General features: G+C 36.1%; 1 protein-coding gene across 2 annotated transcripts; it reads right to left on the bottom strand.

Moving 5' to 3' along the window:
- Nucleotides 1–3,839: 3,839 nt before the first annotated feature.
- On the bottom strand, nucleotides 3,840–16,618 carry LOC117420851 (leucine-rich repeat LGI family member 2-like). 2 transcript variants are annotated; one of them, XM_034034544.3, is made up of 8 exons: nucleotides 16,198–16,617; nucleotides 15,535–15,606; nucleotides 11,974–12,045; nucleotides 10,622–10,693; nucleotides 10,444–10,515; nucleotides 10,029–10,198; nucleotides 8,212–8,376; nucleotides 3,840–7,165 (listed from the first exon to the last, which is right to left on the bottom strand). In XM_034034544.3, the coding sequence occupies exons 1-8, from the start codon at nucleotides 16,446–16,448 to the stop codon at nucleotides 6,348–6,350; spliced, it is 1,692 nt and encodes a 563-aa protein (XP_033890435.3). In that variant the 5' UTR covers nucleotides 16,449–16,617; the 3' UTR covers nucleotides 3,840–6,347. The 2 variants fall into 2 exon arrangements, with proteins under 2 accessions (XP_033890435.3, XP_033890436.3); XM_034034545.3 differs by lacking the exon at nucleotides 15,535–15,606 and having other exon boundaries at nucleotides 16,198–16,618.
- Nucleotides 16,619–19,628: the final 3,010 nt, after the last annotated feature.

Genomic DNA, 19,628 nt, shown 5'->3' with positions numbered 1-19,628 from the left:
TGCACCTAAACCATCTTTGGATGCATCTGTGGATATTTTTACTCTTCTGCCTGCATCGAAAAAAGTAAGTACTGGTTCTGTTGTCAATGTTATTTTTAACTGCTGCCATTCCTTCTCATGTTTAGCAGTCCACTGAAACTCATTTTTTAGATGTAAGAGTTCTCTGAGGTATGCTGTCTTTGAAGATAGATTCGGAATGAATTTGCCAATGAAGTCTATCATACTGTGACAATCGCGGCAGCGCTCAGTGTTTTAATTGAACAAAAGGTTTAAACAAAACAGAAGACAGGACACGGCACTTGACGCCAAAATAAATAGACAAACAAAACGGATTAACACTACACAGACGGTGGACGGACAGACACACAAACACGGTGAGTAAGAATAAACAAACAAGTATCGTGCTGGTCCTACCAGCACGCGATAGCAATTGTTATTAATATTATCCTCCTCTCTCTCCCGTTCACTACTCACCAAACACCCAACCCCGAGTGAGTAAAACGTGCATCTATATATACTGTTGTGCCGGGATTCAATTACTAATTACTTATTCACTTGAATCCCAGCACGTGAATTAATTATGTGCAACCTCGTGCTCACATATTATATACTTTAAATGCACGTGAAGTGATGTGCAATCCCGTGCCTAAATACAACTATACATTTTAAATAACTTGTGCTGCACACACCCATTTATATCCCGTGCAGCCATCTCTATACACCAACATTAACACACCACACGCAACATACAACACAGAAATGCACACAGGGGCGGGGCACATTGCCACACATACCCATTACGCGTAGTACACCTTTCTTGTCGGTGGGTCTGGGCATGTTGAGAATGGCTTGTACCTTGGTTTCATCTGGTTTTATTCCTTTTCCAGACAACCTATCTCCCAGGAATGTGATTTCCTTTATGCCAAACTGACACTTGGCTTTGTTCAGTTTCAGTCCATTCCTCTAGATGCTCTGCAGTACTTTTGTTAGCCTTTCATTATGCTCTTGTATCGTGGACCCCTACACTATGACATCATCGACATACACCCTCATTCCTGCCAAGCCTTCAATGATGTGTTCCATCGCACGATGAAAGATTTCAGAGGCTGACACAATACCAAAAGGTAACCTCAGGAAAGAGTATCTGCCGAAAGGTGTGTTGAAAGTACAGTATTTTGTGCTGTCCCCATCCAATTTCAATTGCCAAAAACCCTGTGAGGCATCTAGCTTTGTACAGACTTTTGCACCTGACATCTAACTTGTGATTTCTTCACGTTTAGGGATCTGATAGTGTTCTCTTTTTATGTTTGCATTTAAATCCTTAGGATCCATGCACACTCTCGGTTCACCATTTTTCTTTTTAGCACATACCATAGAGTTAACCCAATCGGTGGGTTCCTCAACCTTCCTGATAACTCCAAGCTTGGTCATCCTGTCCAGTTCTTTCTTTAGGCGATCACGCAGGGGTGCTGGAACTCTCCGTGGAACATGAACCACCGGCTGTGCATCACTTTTGAGCTGGATCTTGTATATGAATGGTAAAACTCCAAATCCTTTGAAGATGTCTGGAAACCTCTGCACAATGTCATCTACAGTGTCACAGTGTGTGTTTACTGCTACATTGGATGAGTTGTTTCGGTAGATTCATTGAACTAGATTCAAGTCCTCACAAGCTTTGTCACCTAATAGTGAATCATGTACATCAGGAACCACAGCAAACATGAGGTGGTGTACTTTGCCTTTAACCCTCACTTTTAGTCTGCATGTCCCTTTGGTGTCAATGTTCTGTCCATTGTATGCTTTCAGTAAGACTGCCTTTTTGTGAATGATTGGCTTTTCTTTCATTGCACTGATGTCACTCACACTAATTAAGTTTGCTTTTGTGCCAGTGTCCATTTTGAGTGGATTAACGCTCCATTGATCTACAGCGGTACAATCCATTTGTCCTCCATAACTGTATTAACATGTGTCTGTTCAGTGCTTTGCATTACTGAGGGCTGTGCATTGTCTGGTAGAGTGTCACGTCACCATACCCACAAAAAACGTGCCACTCAAATCTGTCTCATCGACTACATGCACAGTCTGCCCTTTCTTATGTTTGCCTTTTGAAAAGCATTGTTTGGCAAAGTGATTTTTTCCTTTTCACCTTGTGCATTGCTTACCAAAAGCTGGGCATTGCCTTGGCTGATGCTGTGATCCATACCGTTTGCAGTTAAACGTGCTGTTCTCAGTCTGTTTGGTGTTGCTTAATTGCCGATGTGTTCTGTCTGGGCCTGACACAGCGCCGACCACTGCGCTGTCACTCATTACTGTGGCACTCGTGTTTCCACTGAAAGTCTTAGCGTGCTGCTGAGCTAGCTCACTGGCATGGCATATTTTTACAGCATCTTCTAAGGTAAGTTCAATTTCTCTGAGAAGCTGTTCTCTGACTTTCTTTTCATAAACACCAATGGTGTATTATTGAAAATAGCAGAAAAACATTTCGTTGTATGATATGTTGTATTTTTGGAGGGGATACGATTATTAGTATTCTGTGTTTTGCTTTTGCACAAAGCATCCTTTCTGTTTATCATAGATACACATAGCTGAGCTTCTCTTATGGTTGTGTCTGGAAAACCACAGTTTCTGAAAAATACACATATTTCATTTGTTTTGTTTAAAAAATCACTATCATCACTGCAAATGCGTCTCAGTCTTAGTAATTGGGAGTACGGAATGGAGTCACGACAAGCTTTAGAATATGAAGAGTCATATCTCAGATATAAATGAGAGTCTGTTTCTCTGTAGAAGATGGTGGTGTTGATGGTAGAATTAGAAGAAGTGATGGTGATGTTTAAAAATGATACACTTTTAGAAATGTTCCATCTATACCTCAGAGCTGGATGGCACTGGTCAATAAAATTAATGAAATCATTTAATTCTTCATTAGTGTTAATTGAGATGCTGAATATATCATCAGTGTATCTAAGATATAAGATAGGTGTATTTCCTCTGTACTCTTGAAAAACTTTATTTTCAATCCATCAGGCATATGAGGGCCCCATTTTAGTTCCCATGTTGACAGAAGAATATTGGTTGCAGGTTCATTTACTGTCTGTTTATCAAGGAAGTGCTTAAGTGCTTGTAAACCATCACTGTTGGGGATAACTGGCTTTCATTGTTTCTATGTAAGGCAAAATTATCTAGTATTTGCCAAAAATGGGGAGAGTCTTTGACATTCTGCAATGGTTCTGAAAATATCAACAAGAAACTTTTCAGCTTACGTCTTCATTGTTAAACAAGGTATTTGCCAAATAAACATTTGTCTCCTTTTATTTTCTTAGTTTGAATTTATGATTGCATGCTCTTTTCTATTTCTATGCTATTATTTGTAAAACAGCAATCTTTGTGAAAGAATTGACTGGACTGACAAACTTGTAATTCTTCATACCATACAGTAATTACTTCACCTTATGATGCTACTGTACATAATGTCTGTTGCATAAAGCCACAGAGTGTCTGTTGTATGAAGCCAGAGAAGTATACATTTACTCCCTGCCTCCAACTCAATTTTTCTGCCTTGCCCAGGGGTGGCTGTCTCTTGAGAGAAAACTTAGGTGAAACTCAGGTGAAACTCAGGTAGTCAAACATTTCAGCTAAAGCTGTCATCAGAGGATGGATTAGCTGAAGGATCAATGGATTAGCTGAAGTTTTACCTCAGAGTTTATGATTGAGAAGACTGACAAACAACATAATCAAACTACCCTTCCGAAGAAAATAAATTTGAAAAAAAAAACATATCTTCGTGTATGTATGATCATTTCGACAGGTGAGAGTACACTCAGACAAAAAGAAGAAAATTGTTCTGTTTGTCATCAGCATTTTATTCTCTATTATACTTTATCTACAAGACTAACATTCAATAAGATTACTATATGTACAAAAAATCTACATCTCATACAACTTGCATATTTGATTTAGCGGTACTGTTAGATATAGTACCGTAGTATAATTAAATATTGGTAGTAGTAGTATTGCAGATTATTCAAAGGTTTAAAACTGTACCAAACAGCAATGTACTGTACAAACAATGCTGAAATGAAACAGTGCTTTCACCTTGATTGTGTGTAACATTTCACTGGCATCAGAACTGACATGGAAAAAAACACAGATCAATAGTCTGTGTGCCTGAACATTATATTAAAGTTTTAAATACGCTGAGAAAATCCTCATAACCTACAAGCCAAAGTCTGCTGAATGTATGGTACAGATCCATGCGAGAATAATGTTCTGTATACAGAGAACCAGTTTAATTTACTGTACAAATATGCATAGGTAATGATTAAAAAGGCAGCCATTTTTACTGTGGTTTTTGAACAACACAGGGCTAGGAAAGAGGAACATACAGTGGCTTATTAAAAAAAAATCAACCTTAGCTGGTTGTGGGACTACTACTATCAATTACCACTGCAGAAGCACCTTTTTGGGGTGTAAAATGAAGAGTGGTTCCTGCACTGTTAGTAAGTGGGTAACATGTGGGCCTATACTTGTGGGACATATTGCTTTTTAAAGAGTGGGATGATTATCTTTTAGGAGATACCAACACATGTAGTAAGCAAGGGAGAGGATTTTCTTTAAATGGCCAATAAATGTTATACGACCATCAGTTCTAGAAAATTATACGACACCTCAGCACCATAAACTAGTACAGGCTTTCCATGTTTTGGTAGGCCAGAGTATACACTGCTTAATTAGTATAGGGCTGGCTTTCCATCACTGTCATTTAGTGCTTGAAGGGCATGGAATCAAAAGAGCTTGTATCAATCTAGTAAAAATATGTCATCAAACTGGGGTGTTGGAATTATTCTCGTAACAAAATGTGTATTTCCTATACACTGCGGTTACTGCTTTTGCATAGTTTCTGTTTTTATTTCCTCTTTGAGGCCTATTGTATGTGTGGTCTCTTCTAATGACAAAGTGCTTGTCAGTCACCTGCTCTTCTGAAGCAATGCCTACAGCAGTGCAGCTAAGAAGGACTTGGCATGATATCTTCATGGGCAATTAGTCTAAACTGATGCCACAGGACATTAAACACACAACCCTTTTAGACATAAGGCAATAAAATATCATCATTTCTCCCCCAGGTAGATGAAATTATGATGACTATTCTTCCAGTTCAGGCTTTAGTTGGTTGCCATATTTTATATTAAACAGTTAAAAGAGTGCTACCTGGGATGAACTTAATTGATTCAAATTGATTACCGTAAAACTTCAATTAAACGCCTCCGGCATTTATTTACAGTATTTGCCAGCAGACCCGACGCATATTGGAGACCTGCGATTATTTGAGGCTGTCGTTTATATTAGACCTCTAGCTTCACATGCTTCATGCGGTCATTGAGAAGCCACTAACACTCAACCTTGTAGCAACATCGTAACTCAATTTAAACATTCCAGCAACTTTGTTAAAAGGTTGTGTGTCAGTGGGAACTAAGTAACAGTTTTGTTTTATAACAAAATTACATTGTATTGTACACCCTCAAGTATAAAGCGAAAGTATTATTACGGTCTTTTTATATGCACTGGTTAATAAGGATACGGTATGCAAAACGTTGGAGAATGAACAAGCAGAAGTATGACTTTGTGTTTAAAAACTGAATTAGATCTACCATTGTTAATAATAATAATAATAATAATAATAATAATAATAATAATAATACAAACTTCTAAAATGTTTTTAAAAATGAACACTAAAAGCAATAAGTATCAAAAAAAATCTTTTAATCTCAAACTTGTACATTGTTATAACAAAACACGTTAAAATACACCAAGACGTTTGTATCTGACAGCACGCTTAAAATGATCAAAACTTTTAATAACGTAATAACTGCATGAAACAAATATGCATTACATGTAGGCCTACCTTAAATTACGTTTTCTATTATTATTATGTATTAATCCTGACTCACTTTCATCACTTTCATCGCTGTCACTTATTAGCAGTTCATTACGCTCAAGCTCCTCCTCATCTTCCTCAGCTTCAATGGCAATGACAGAGACCCAGTGTTTAATAAAGACCCGGCGTTTATTTACAATATTTGCCAGCAGACCCGCTGCGTATTGGAAACATGCGATTATTTTAGACCCGGCAATTATTTGAAGTTTTACGGTAAATATTTTTTCATTCCAAATAAACATTTAACTCCTCCCAGCATATGTTCCACTTTAGGCAGGTGTTTGTTCTCATTGAAAACCATTAAAAGTCAGAAAAATTGCAACCTTTTTATTCAGATGTGTCGGTTTCATACTCCGAGCTATAGAAGACATTTGCTTGCTTGCTTGCTTACCTATTACAGTACATCTCATATTCACAAGCTTAAATCAACAATGGTGTGCTCAAATATCTGAGTGTTTCCCTTGAAGCTGGAGGTGAATATGAAATCTCTTCTGTCTGTGGACACTGCTGTGAAGGAACGGGGAGCCTGAATATAGATCTCTTTAAATTTGATGAAAAGCTTTTTCTCCTCGTCCCAGATATAGATCTGCGAGAAGGTGTAATCGCTTCCCAGGGCGAGGTAGTGGCGTTCTTTGAAGGAGAAGGGCTGCATGATCATGGAGCCCCGAGAGGGCACAGACTGGATATCCACAAACTGCTTGTTAGTCCACTTGAGGACCTTGGAGTCACCAATGAACCTGGTCAAGGCCAAGTAGAGCTCGTTCTTCATCTGGAAGCTCTTCACCGCAACAACATCCTCCATGTTGGGGATTTCGCTTTGCTGGGTGAACTTCTTAGAGCTCTTGTTCCACTGGAAGATCACTGGGACCTGGGACCTGCTGGCCAGTATTAAGTGTGGTTTTCCATCCAGGTCAACAAACTCTGAGTCTGTATCCCTAAACCATTCATGCAGGGACTGGTAGGAGTAGAATCCTTTAGTGTTCCACTTGTAAAGTGTGGACAGCCCAGCTTTGGAGCTGTCTGCTATGACAAAGAACCATTCTTTGTCAATCTGGAAGGCCTCGATGTCATTAGGTTTGGAGATTTTGGAAACTTCAATGTCCTGAAACTTTGTGAACTTGGTCTGACTTTCATCATACTTGTAGATGTGGGAGCCCCCAAAAAGCTGTGCTACTATAATAAAGATCTGGTCTTCGATCAGTATGGCTTTGCATCCAACTATTGACTGCCCTTTAATAAAAAAAGGAACATCCAGTAAGCCCCACTGCTTTATAATTGATCTCCTACTTGCCAATTAGAATGTTAAATGCAGAAATGCAATATTAGTTGAGGAGATAGCTCAGTATAAAGCACATAGGTAAAATGCTTTTCTTGTATTGATTGGCATAAAACATGTATGAATTAAAACCTTAAGTAGTAGTAATATTAAATTATCAATATTAAGCTTAGGAAATGTTTTATATCAATCACAGTTACAGTAGGTAATGAGGACAGAGGAAGCACTCAAAACCTAGCATACGTAAGAGAGAATTGCTTGTGATGTTATATCCTTAATACTTTAAAAACAATCTGTCCAACACTGCTTTTTAAGATGCTAGTTGTCCCAATTCTCCCGTCTTCCCTATACAAATGTTTGGCCTTGTTAATATATAAAATGATAGCTGACTCATCATAAACCCCACTGTAGTATCACATACCCTTTGCAATTACATTATGTTATTTTTCAGATGAAGAAGATAAACTGTAAGTTTCATACTGTAAGTAGTTCATCCATAAATCAATCATAAGACATACAGTAGTATTAAAAATGTGATAAAATCAGACAAATGTTTCACATTGATTGCAAGGGCAGCACATTGTTAAAATATATTGTTCTATAATGCAGTAAAATTATGACTCATATGATGACTCCAATCTGGCCCACTTTAGTATCTGCACTGCAATGGTCAGAAAAGGACAGCTGAATAGTAATTTCCCTACTGAGATACTGACTGTGAGAACAGAAACTAATTACAATGAAGCAGGGCCGAGCACGGTGTGCAACACAATCCTCATAGGTACCTATGCTATACATGCTGATACGGTGCAAAATCCTGTGTAAAATCATTATCAAAGTGTTAAATGTTTGCAGTTTACCATGTATTTTCCAGATTTATGCAATGCATTTAATGTGCTTTTGGATGTCACTTTACCATCATTCTCTGTGCTTGACCTTGCTTTCACTATAAAGCTTTATGACAGTATGTATACAGATTTGTTTCAATAATTCTGATCACCTGTAATGTTATCATAACTTCTGAAGTTCATCTCAATGTGGTCCCACTCCAGCACCATGCAGTTTTCCATGTTTGGCTGTGCAATGGCTACATAGACATCATTTTTATAATCAAAGGTGTCTACTGACAAGGACTGGAAAGGCAGAGTCTGGTGAAGGACAAAGTCTGCAAAATGAATGAATCAGTAAATAACATGAAGAATATTGCCGACCCAAATAAACATTATAAGCAGAATCTCAGAATAAATTTCAGTACACCCAGCATATACTGTAAGGCTTCTCTGCTTTTATCATTGACAGGTGTATACAGTGTTACACGTCCCCCACATATTGCTCACCTGTAACTTTTCTTTTCATTGTTAACACCCTGACAACTTTTTATACTTATAACTTTAAAGTTTTTTTTTTCTAAGTTGTTGTTAAAATGTCTGCTCTAGTGCACTGATAGTTTAAGGGTTATTGCCCACATTGTCAAACAGGTAACACACCAATAATGATCCATGATGTGGTACAGAACTGAAAAACCAGAACACTTTTTTTTTTTTTTTTTAATCTCTCTTTTTACAGATCTCAAACCCCAGTGCACTAGAGTGGACATTTTGAAAAGAGCTTTGAAACAGACTTTAAAGTTATAAGTGTAAAAAGCTGTCAGGATGTTAACAATGAAAAGAAAAATGACAGGCACGTTATTTAAACAGTTGCAGAAACACGTGGGGACGTGCAACGCTAGATTTTTCAGCACTCTGCTACTTACTCTTTCAACTGGGTTACAAGAGTCCAAGACAATGAATACAAAATAATGTAAAGGAAAAACACATTTAAAAGTAAAAACATGTATTTTACATGAAAGCAACCATACAACAGCACGGTTCACTGTGAGATTTGTTGGTTGGTCTTTCTCATCTTTTTTCATTTTGTACACCAACCCTTACCATTTTACATTTCAGCAACCTGCATACCGCAAAAATGCTGAGTTGGTGTTTTGCAGTCAGCTACTAGGTTTAAGATTCATTTTGGAAGACAAGGCCTCTAGTTGAAACATTTGGCATTAGTTTCTTCTATAAACAAATAGAATTTCTAGTATAACTACATATACCACCACTATGTTTATAGTGCTGGGTAGTGTTATGGATGAATCACTACTGCGCTTGTCAAGATTAGCCTCTGTCTAGGATATAATCCATAGCTTTTAACACTAAATGCTAAATGTAGAAAGCAAAATCTGAGACACATGTTTTAACGAGAAGTCTTTATCAATGGATTCATGTTTCTTTTTGGTCCTAGAAGCTTTGAAATATACAATCATATGTGTCTAAAAGATAAATCAAACATTTAACATTCAAAGAGCACATAAATAGATACACATTGGACTTGGATAAACATCAGAACTGCATAGACCTTCTTCACATCACCAAGAATCATTTCCATTTAATGTGAATATCAGTATATATTGTTCTAAATGCAGTTCACAAAATTTTAACAAAAGAATGGTCTGCTTTTTATGAATGCAATAAAGTTCTTCATGAACCTGTTCCAGAGGGCTCTTAAAAAAACTGAAAACAATTTAGAACATATTAGAACTGTATTTAATTCATAAAAAAGGGATTCAACAAAAAAAGAATTATTTAAATAGCATACAAGTTCAATAGTTTCCAGTTTTTGTATCTATATTTATTATAATATCCCTTAAGAACACTGGAATTGTATGGTAACACCATAATGGAAGTCCTGCCCAGCACACAGTGCAATGAGTAAAATGTTGCAAAAACATCAAAGAACAGAGAAATCTGAAATTGCGTGACATTCTGTCTGAGTTACCTGTAGATGTGCACTTGTGATTTAAATATTGAAGGTCATTGAGCTTCCTGCCCTTCAGTTCTGCTGGACCAGCACAGTACACGTCAGATACTGTAGAGTTGGTGGTCTTCAGCCAGGTTAAAAGCCACTTGGATTTGCAGTCACATTCTATAGAGTTGCCTCTCAAGTCTCTAAATTTGATTTCAGAGTGACAAAAATTAATATTCAATAGCTGAGTATTTTGCTTAGGGCATGCATTCCTCCATGCAAATTATTGCTATCAATATCATGAAAATGTACACTCCTGTAGATGGACAGATACCTCCTTATATCCCCCAGATTCCAATACACTCTCAATATCATGTGCTATAGAGTGAATGTAAAAATACATGTACAGTATATGATCTAAAAAAATATATCACAATTAAAAACTCACAATTCAATTAATGAGTCCAAATCACTGAAGACTTCCCTTGGCAAATATTTGATATTGTTGTTAGCCAAGGACCTAAAAGGAAAGCCAACAAAACAGATGAACACATAACATTTTGCCAAAATGTTACTGTTCACTTTAAAAAAACAAATGCCTTTGGGGAAAAAAAAGAAACACTTACAGATGTGTTAAATCCCAAAGTCCTCTGAATGAATGTTTAGATGTAGTCTCTATTTTGTTGTTTTCAATGAATCTGTCCAAATAAAACAACATATTTGTAAACAGATGGATATGGTATTTGTGTGTTCTAATAGTAATACTGTATGCTGTTGTCTCTAAATATAATTATACTATAATTCCACATGTGGTTACAAGTAATTGTAAATAGATACATAACCACCATCATGTGTTTGTAGGGTGTGCTTATACAGTATGCGAGATAAGTGAATGTTCTTAATTGCAGGACTATTTTAAAAAAAGGTTTGCAAAGAAACACACTCAACTCAAACTTCTCTGTGGGTGCTGAAGCTCAAAAAAGAACATAAAAAAGTAGAAAGCAGCCAGCACTCCTTATAGAATAACTTTTTTTTTTATTTAAAGAAAAATAATAAAAGCCTTCATCAGTGCAAAAAAGGGACATTTTATTAGAAATCCACCTAGAAGGCTTAAATATAGTCTTTTATCACCTTTTATCATTTTCAGATCAGTTGTCTAGTGTCTTTATTGTGTCAAACTGTGCTGTGGTTTTGTGATGCAGACTTCTCTGAGGGCTAACTTGAGACTACCAAACTCACTTGTGATCTTTAATATGATTTGGGATTAAGTGCAAATAACCCAAAGTGCCTCCTATCCACTATGATTAGTTAGAAGCGGACTAAGACTTGCCCAAAATCACACACCAGCTGGAACTCCAACTTAAATTGAACTGCCTTCATTTCCTTATAGGATGTGCATAGATAACAACACACACTCTATTGTTCTCTGAGTCTAAAACATACAGTAGTTCTAGAACATTGACAGTATATTTTCATTTCATAAAAGTGATGTCAAATTGCAGATTGGCCAATTGCAAGAGGTTACAGTCTGCTGGATGATTGTTTGCTGAGTAAAAGGTTAAAAACTGAATAATTTACCCTTGTATTTTGACTGTTTTAACATTATTAGGTGGTGTCTTTTGAACATTTCTGGTGTAGGACACTAACACAGCTGTGTGATGACAGGACATCCATATTTGCCCATCATTTCCCCATGACTTGTGTTCTGCCTCATTTTGTTGCTAACTGAAACATACAACAACTAACATGAGCCCTGACGTAGAAAATATTCCAACAATAGATGGTGAATAGTGCCACCCAGTGAGAAAATTGAGTTTTGAATATCCATAAAAATGTATACTGTATATACTTCCAAAATGTGACAATCCTCTCATTAACTGAAAACATCTGTCCTCCCTCTGCTTTACAACTAGGCTACTGACAAACAAGCTAACATTCTTTTCTAATATAGCGTTGAAATATTTCATTGATGACTTACAGATACTCCAGGTGTAGAAGCCCAGAAAAGGCATCGTCTTTTATGGTAGAAAATGCATTTGAATTCAGAAGCCTGCAAAATAAAACACAGAAAAAAGTACTTCAGGTACACCCCCTGAGAATTCCTTAAAAGACTGTTCAGTTCATTTTTTAAACTATACAACTTTATGTTTGACTTGTAATAAAAAGTATTCAAGGAGGCCCCGGTGTCTGCATAGTTGGTAGCAAGCTGTTTCTAGATACACGTTTAACAAAACTGAACCCAGTGTGACATTTAGCATGCATATTTTACTGAACTGTATCTACTGTGTATTATATATTGTAAATAGAGAATTGTCAGACATCTCACAATATATTTGGCTTGAATCCAACTAACACCACTAATATAAAGGGGTAATTTACATGTAAACAGAACGATCACTGGTTATCCAGAGACACTGCCTCTGCTACCACATTTCAAGAGTAAGTAGCGTGATTTCGAAAAAAATTAGTGTTACATGTCCTCACGTGTGGCTACAACTGTTTAAATAACATACCTGTAATTTATCTTTTCATTGTTAACATCCTGACAACTTTTTACACTTATAACTTTAAAGTCTGTTTCTAAGCTCTTTTCAAAAGGTCTGCTCTAGTGCACTGATAGTGTAGGGATTATTGCTCACATTGTCAAACGTAACACAGCAATAACGATCCATGATGTGGTACAGAAGAGAAAAGCTAGAGCACTTAGGGGTAGGTGTACTAAGATGGGCCAGTCACATATGGAAATTTGCATTTTCGCTGCTACACTTAGTATAGTAAACATTTTGTCGTATGTACTAAGAGAAAATATGTTAATGAAGAGAGCCACAATATACTCATTTCAAATATTTGTTGCATCTTCTTAGTGAGATCTCTAGCATTATAAATTGCGAGAGTTGTGTGGCATTGTTCAAATAAATAGCGGGAGTTGAGTTGTGGTTTGCTGCAGCAGAGGGTGCCCGAAGGATAACGTCTATACATGCAAGGGTGCAAGAATCAGAATAGCATTGTTTTTGTTAGATGTAAACGTCATCTGTACAATTCATTCTGTTCCGTCTTCATTTTACCAGTGGCGTGCCGTCAGGACCTTCAAGGTATTCTCTGCTGACCAAACCGTCAGTCAAATGACATTACGTTGCCTCACTCACTTGCGTACAGTGTGCTTATACTATGAAACATACTACTCTAATTATTATTTGTTCATTCGTCTGATGCCTTTATCCAAGATGACCTAAAGGGTTTACTAGAGTTTTTTTTAAGAATCTAGGGGTTTCCTGAAGGGGATGTGATCAGCCAATAAGAGATCTGCATTTCCCCCGCATAAGCCTAAAACAACGACCAGACTCTAGAAAAAAAAACAGTTGAGGGTATTCTCTGTTTCAGTTGAAGGGCTTGAGTGAGTTTAACCAATAAGCGAGTCCAAGAATGTCCTTTTTTTTTTTAGACAGGCGACCAATCAGGAGTGAGCAGAGGCGGGCCATAAATCTCCCAGGGTATTCTCTGCCTCACTTGAAGGCCCTGCTTTAGCAACCAATGGGAAAGTCAAAGCTCTGACAGCTGACCAATCATTAGTGAGCAACCCCAAAACATGAATATTCCTTGGTTAGTACTGCAGTTAGGAGGATAGCTGGATTTTGCACGATATTGCTTATAAATATACATTGATAAATACAAATACCTTTACAACATCTAATTATTTCGAATTTTATTTTACACTAAAATAAAAAAAAATGTGAGAAAACTGAGACATCATAGTCGATTTGGTTACAAATGCTTTCTCTGAAAAATTGGAGATTGTTAAAAAAGGGAGATATACACCACAGATCCCCGAGCTGACACAGGAAGGGAAAGGATATACTTGGCACTTTCAGAATTCAAATAATGAAAGGTATCTGTGGCTTACAGGTAGCTGCCACTTAAAAAAATGGGGGGGGGGGGGGGGGGGGGTTGCGACTTCTCTGCTACCCCATTCCATTTTGTCACGGCACGCCACTGCATTTTACCTATTTTAACACTGTTATTAAAGCCAGTTTAATCCCATCAGATCCTATAGTGGGGCCCCCACCTTCACCCCCCAAAAGCTTTTCATAATCAAACAATAAGCCCTCGCTAAACCGGACATGTTTGTCCGACATAAGCCAAGAAGGTGGCAGGTTTAAAAACAATAAAATAAAACCAAACACATACATTTATAGTGCTCAATGCATTTTAAATGTAAATAATTGAGCTGAAATAACACTAATGTGTTTCGGGTAGGCTACACATTATATTATGTAAAAATATGAATCTGTACTGTAGGCCTATACAGTATACAGTACTGTAGTAAAATCAAATGAATACCTAGCACGCTTTCTTTTTACTTTAGCCTACCAGTAACACAAAATAAATCATGCTGCTGCATTGAACACATTGGTGTACAATGCGAATAAAAGATTATTTAAAATTGAAATAAAATGATTTTATTATTATTATTATTATTATTATTATTATTATTATTATTATTATTATTTATTTGGTTATTTATTTTTTAACTAGGCCTATTTAGTAGCCTAGACAATTGACACAAAATATTAGAAATGTCATAGAAATGTGTTTCGTGAAAATTAGGTACTTGAGTGTTGGGCTCAAAAATACTTCAACAGAACTGGCAACGCACGAGAAAAAGCGGACTGCGAAATGCCAACAACAATTGCAACTGTTTAAAACATGCTTTCAAAAGTTCTTAATAAATTGATGTAACTATTTGAGAACCCTCATTTGCACTATCTCCGCCCCCTTTTTGCAAATGTATGCAGGAACGCCTATAATTACATATTCATCTAAGCTTGAAGAAAAACTGCTGCTGCAAAGCTTTCCCTAAAAAGTCACAAATAGCATTGCGCTTGTTTAGTACATTTTACCCAAGACTTATGACTCGTTTGTGACTATTGTGACAGGCCCAACACTTTAGTACATCTACCCCTTATGGTTATGTTTTTTTTTTTTTTTTTTTTTTTTTACTGCAGTGATTTAGAGGTCAGTTCTCAAACCCTAGGGCATTAGAGCGGCCATTTTGAAAAGAGCTTTGAAAAATACTTTAAAGTTATAAGTGTAAAAAGTTGTCAGGATGTTAATGAAAATAAAAATTACAGGTACATTATTTAAACAGTTGTAGCAACACGAGGGAACATATACTATTTTTTTTGTCAACCCAGCTACTTACTCTTTAAAGCAACCACGAGCTGTTTATTTAATTTCACTGGAAAGACTCCTATTAAACTATTCCCTCTCATCTTATAAAAACATACGAGGCCAGAAGACTTGAAAAAAAAACAAACATCGCATGCATGTTAATTACGCATTATTGAAATACCAACTGAAATACAGTAAATTAAGCCTATTGACGATTGCAGTCCAGGCATCATATGTTACATAATATCCATTCCAGGCAGCATCGATGCACAGATCGACTTAATAAACAAAGACTGCTACGCATACATTTTTTTTTATTTTTGTATTTCTGTTAACATATATTTGGGTTTGTACTGAAGCTGGCACTTACAACAACTGCAGAGAAGGCATGTGGGAAAACATCCCCTCCTTGATTTCGATGAAGGTTCCATTTACAACGCTCCTGAAAAATATTACAAGCGCTGATTCTGCGTACAACGTTTTTTTTTTTTTTTTTTGTGTGTGTCTTTAGCTGCATTACCCCAAAGCCATGATACATAGAACAATATATTGATTTCTTAAATATCAGGTGATAATCATTTTCGAATAATTAATACAAAATAAAAACAAGGTCTGAATAAGATGGTGTTTGATAATACGCCATTCATTATACATTATGTTAATAATATTTAATAAAATAGCACTAGAAGATACAAAAAAACAAAAAAACAAACAAACAAACAAAAAACATAACCCTTAATCAAAGCACCTGTATCAACTCAGGAATAGCTATCCTAAATCAACTTTTTATTTTTGAGAGGTAATAATTTCTATATTATGACACTCTCGTGTTATATCTTTTATTTAGATGAATTATTCATAAACAGAAGGAACGTGATTCTAAAGCAAGAGCACTTACAGAATCACAATTATCAATTGACTGTTTTTCTAAATAAATAAAGCTGTGAGCAAACAAAGACGCCCACGGGCTATTAAAACAAAAATAACCTCAGAGTAAACCTGTATTAATTGATAAGGATTGTAAAGTACTTACAGGGAATTGATGTCATTTGGAATAATCCGTGGGACGCTGGAAGATCCGACGCAAATAATAGACTCCTTTGTGCAAGTGCATGCAGAAGGACATCTAAAAATCCTTTTAGGGTGAACTCGGGAGAACAGGACGAGAAACAACACAGGGAACAACAAAAAACCCTTAATGAGAGATTGCATTTTGCCTCCCGACACAGCCGTGTATGTAGTCACAAAAATGCAGCTGCAACAGTCCCTTACTCTCTGCACCATGTAATGCTGCACCGAACTCCTGGCATCAGCATTTTAACTCCAGCCCTTTTGTCGGATGACTTATTTATCGAATACTCTGTTTGGGAGGGTTTAAAATAATTCTCAAACAGCCCGTGTTGCACTCTTGTTTGCGCACCCATTATTTAATATTGTAGAGACCACCTTGAACCGTTTAAAGGGGTGTATAAGATTGACCCTGGTCGGTTCTAGGATAGAATAGAATATGGTAAGCCAGAGTTGTGTATTTAAAAGTAAATTGTTAAAATAAAATTGTATGTGTAGTTTTAAAATAAATTGCATGTATTTAGAATTATTAATTTTCTGCTTTCATGTCATCTGCATTATTATTGTACATACAGTACTATGTTAATACACAGAAGAAGTTGAGTGATAGTGCAGGCATTTGAAAGTGCCAATTCCATCTTAAAATGCTGTTTTTGGCAGATATTTAGAATCAGCACCTTGGACAAGGACAGTATGTTCAACTTTAAGAGAGCAATATACAAGCAAATGTTAGTAAGAATATTAAATATAAATCCAAATTCTGAATTATGTTTTTATGCACAATTAATGCATTCTGTATATATATATATATATATATATATATATATATATATATATATATATATATATATATATATATATATATATATATATAGTTTTGGAGTGTAAACATTTGTTGGTGTGCAAAGTTTCAGGTGCACATACATGGACATGTGAACTTTTATTAACAACAATCTACACAAAATAAAATAACATTGTTTAATGGATCTGTCTTTATTGCAGTATTATTTAATGAAAATTGGAGATGCATATAAGATGGCACTTTACAAGATCATTTGGATTTGAAAACTCAAACTCTGGACAATACTTAAATAAATCTTGCAATTTTACAATAGTTTGGATTTTGCCAGCAACATATCTAGGCTTTTGATTTTTAACACAGTATGTTAATAGGTTTTTAATGGATAATTATGGTTTCACCTTACTCTAATCAACATTTATTTGCTAAAAGTATATATTTTTTTGTATATATACTTTGCCTGCTAGTAGTGAAGCACTGCCAACAATTCTATCTTACACCCATAAAGCACTCAAATCAAATAAGCTCATTTTAGTTGAACAATACTTTAAAAAAATAATTTTCTTCAGATGTTTGTGTTTCTGTGGAAAGTTTGATGGCAACATATCTAATAGGGCAGAATGTGTGCGTATGCATGTGTGTACATGTTATATTCAAACATGCCTTAACACTAAAACCAGTTAACTTTATATATGAATTGCTTCACTTTTAAAATAATGACAAGCACAACAGGACATGTGCAGATCCTTGACGCCACCCAGTTAAGAAAATCAACAGTAACATATTTCTGCCAGGTAAAGACAGAACAGTATTGGTTTGAATATGTGTAGGTCTTACAGGCAATTTCTATTGTTTTTTATGACTTGCTTATATTATTATTTATTATTATTATTATTATTATTATTATTATTTATTTCTTAGCAGACGCCCTTATCCAGGGCGACTTACAAGATATCACATTATTTTTACATACAGTTACATTATTTTTTACATACAATTACCCATTTATACAGTTGGGTTTTTACTGGAGCAATCTAGGTAAAGTACCTTGCTCAAGGGTACAGCAGCAGTGTCCCCCACTAGGGATTGAACCCACGACCCTCCGGTCAGGAGTCCGGATCCCTAACCACTACTCCACACTGCTAGCTAAATAAATACATTAATACAAAAATAAACAAATAAACAAATAAATATTCTGCATTTTAAGTAAACTATGAACTTGCTGACTTCTCCAATGTAGAAAAAAATATAATGTTAATGGTTCAAATTATCTTAAATTGTCCTAATGCACCATTCTTTTACTGTGAGACTCACAATAAAATCAGAGTCCAATAAGTTGACAACCATGGTTAAAAGAAATGCTTGTGCTGTAAAGGCACATAACACTCTGTATAAGCTGTGCTGGCCACTGGACACAGACATGAACCCTATAGAACATGCATAACATCATCTTGATTAGTGACTTTATCAAAGGAGTCCATCTGCAAGTATTGAAAGGATGTGCTATTGGAGATCTGGAGAAACCTGAATCATGGTGTGAAACAGACCAGTGGAGGTGGAGGACTAAACCTTTACAGACCCTCACTGATTCTCTGCCAGGTGCCTTCTGGCTTTGCAAGGGCAGTGATCTAGGGCTAGGCCAATATAGTACTGAACAGTGCCTAATGATGTCCATTTTATAATCCTGCTTCAACAACAGAGGCTTTGATAAAAATATCTTCAACCTGTGTGTGTGAGGGGGGGGGGGGGTACTTTACTCTGTAAAAGCATTCTGTAAAAGCATTCTTATGTTACTTACTGAACAATTTACCAGTGGTTAGACTATTAGCTAATGCCATCTGTTCAAGAAATCAATTTAAGTGGCTGAACTGGGTTTTCTTAGCTTACCACATTCTCTAGATGCAGCAGATAATAAGTTTTCATATAGATTGATAAAATGAACGTGCAGTAATTAAATTATCATTTAAAAAAGGGTTATTACTTTCAAACAAAAGATAATGAAACATAGACAGCTCTTTCGCTTTCTTATCCTACTCATAAACCAAACCAATGTAAACCATTTATAGGCTGAAAATTCTGCCTACCTAGTACATGTATTTATGATCAATAACACGCTTTTAGAAAAGCGAACCTTCAGCATTCCACTATGATACACTCTGTCAGCAATAAGCTGCACATTGATAAAGTAAAAATGAAAAAAAAAAATAGTATACAGCTTACACTGGTTCAGAACTGATTTATGTAAAAATGTGAAATATTGCTGTGGAACCACGTTAGGTTATTATCATAACCCTGATTCCCTGAAATAGAAATGTAACCATTACCATATGGGTATTTACCTACTAAAGACCCGAATCCTGAATATTGTATACCAAAGCTGCTCAGCAAGCCTGAGACACAGTCATGCCCGCCCCCCCCCCGAGGGCACAAAAGGACTGCGCTCACAGATCTCAACGTAATTTTGCTTTCAAACCTGCAACAATTATGGACGTCGCAACCTTGAAGGTTAATGGTTATATTTCTATTTCAGGGAACCAGGGTTATGATAATAACCTAATGTTCCCTTTCAAGTACAAAACGTAACCGTTACTGTATGA

The sequence above is a fragment of the Acipenser ruthenus genome, chromosome 1 (genome assembly GCF_902713425.1).
Source record: "Acipenser ruthenus chromosome 1, fAciRut3.2 maternal haplotype, whole genome shotgun sequence".
Lineage (NCBI taxonomy): Eukaryota > Metazoa > Chordata > Actinopteri > Acipenseriformes > Acipenseridae > Acipenser > Acipenser ruthenus.
The sequence above is the reverse complement of the archived record's forward strand: the minus strand, read 5'-3'. Positions and strand labels throughout refer to the sequence as shown.